Below are 1450 nucleotides of genomic sequence, written 5' to 3'. Positions count from 1 at the left end.
GAGTTGCCGCCATGTGATTGGCTGATTAGAAATTAAGTGTTAACGAGCAGTTGGACAGGTGTACCTAATAAAGTGGCCGGTGAGTGTATATACACTATATAGTACTCTTAGAGGAAACTAACTTTTACCAAAGTAATTTTCTGATATTATACTTGTACTCAGGTATCACTTTGAGGTACTTCATACAACACTGTTTGGTCCAGCTGACGTGTTTCTCAGCCTGATCTCATGAAAACCAGTGATGTGATGGTTTTAAACCAGTGATGTGATGGTTTTAAACCAGGAGCAGCACAGATCACAGACAGCAGGGAGTTTTTCTCACAAGCCAACCACGGTGTGTTTTATTGGGTGCTTCAGATATACAAGTGCACGACAAACCACTCTGCGGTCGCAGAGGTGGCGGGTAGCCAGTAAATATACAAGTCCTGCCTCTTTCACAGGCAGACCTCTGCCTTCTGCGGTCTGCCTCAAAAGCCGTTGAAAAAATACATACAGTACAAACAAAATCCGAAGAAGAGGTTAAAAAGCGAGAAGAATCCACCGACGCAAACCTTCCCGACCCATGCAGAAAACACACCGAGGACGAACACAGAAAAGAAACCAGATTTTAAAAAATGAACAAAACGAGGAGAAAAAGTCAAAGCATCGTCTGCATGTTTGTTCCAGGTGCCACTAAGAAAATGAGAATACATACTGCAGAGCTGGAGGACAACGTGTAAGATAATATTATTATTCTGTGTTTTTTTTTCTCCAATACAATACTTCCAACATTCACATATTGGAAAATAAAAATCCCAATCTACTCTTTGTATAAAAAAAGAAGCTTTCAAGTCAACAAGGAACAAAGGACATTTTTTTTTCTGTTTTACTTTTTTTTTGTTTTTGCACAGAAAATGTAGATAAAACAGGGAGGAGGGGGGAGGGGGCGACGACAGGAGGGCAGGTTTACCGTTGCACTTAGTGAGTGTGCTTCGACATACTAAGGGTGAGAGGTAGAGAGAGTGACGGGGAGGGGGAGTGGAGGGGGAGGGGAGGACGGTTCACCGCGGGGGGTCTATGTGGCGTATCTCTTCGTCCATTGTTTAGCTATTCGGTCGTGTTCCGTTCTGTTGGTCAGGTACTGTGTGGCGATGCTTCCCACCAGCGGGTCGGCTGAAACAAAACCAGAACCACAGCGGTGAGAGACAATTAAACAAACAAACAAACAAACAAACAAACAAACTGAACCAGAGCAGTCAGAGACATTTAAACAAACAAACAAACAAACAAACAAACAAACAAACAAACAGAACCAGAGCAGTCAGAGACATTTATAAAAACAAATTCAGTTTAAAACTCAGAGAGCAGGTGTGAAAACCGTCTTTGGACAGTTGGACAGGTGGACAGTTGGACAGGTGGACAGTTGGACAGGTGGACAGTTGGACAGGTGGACAGTTGGACAGGTGGACAG

The 1450-nt window shown here is 43.3% G+C and overlaps 1 protein-coding gene across 1 annotated transcript in view; it reads right to left on the bottom strand.

Annotated features, from left to right (window-relative positions):
- Positions 1 to 850: 850 nt before the first annotated feature.
- Positions 851 to 1450, bottom strand: part of ube2e2 (ubiquitin-conjugating enzyme E2E 2) — a gene marked incomplete in the record, with an annotated part of 40916 nt that continues 40316 nt past the window's right edge. Inside the window, 1 exon segment of the mRNA XM_014016395.1 lies at positions 851 to 1152. Coding sequence (XP_013871849.1) covers positions 1055 to 1152 — 98 coding nt within the window.

Source organism: Austrofundulus limnaeus, unplaced genomic scaffold (assembly GCF_001266775.1).
Source record: "Austrofundulus limnaeus strain Quisiro unplaced genomic scaffold, Austrofundulus_limnaeus-1.0 Scaffold144, whole genome shotgun sequence".
NCBI lineage: Eukaryota > Metazoa > Chordata > Actinopteri > Cyprinodontiformes > Rivulidae > Austrofundulus > Austrofundulus limnaeus.
The sequence above is the reverse complement of the archived record's forward strand: the minus strand, read 5'-3'. Positions and strand labels throughout refer to the sequence as shown.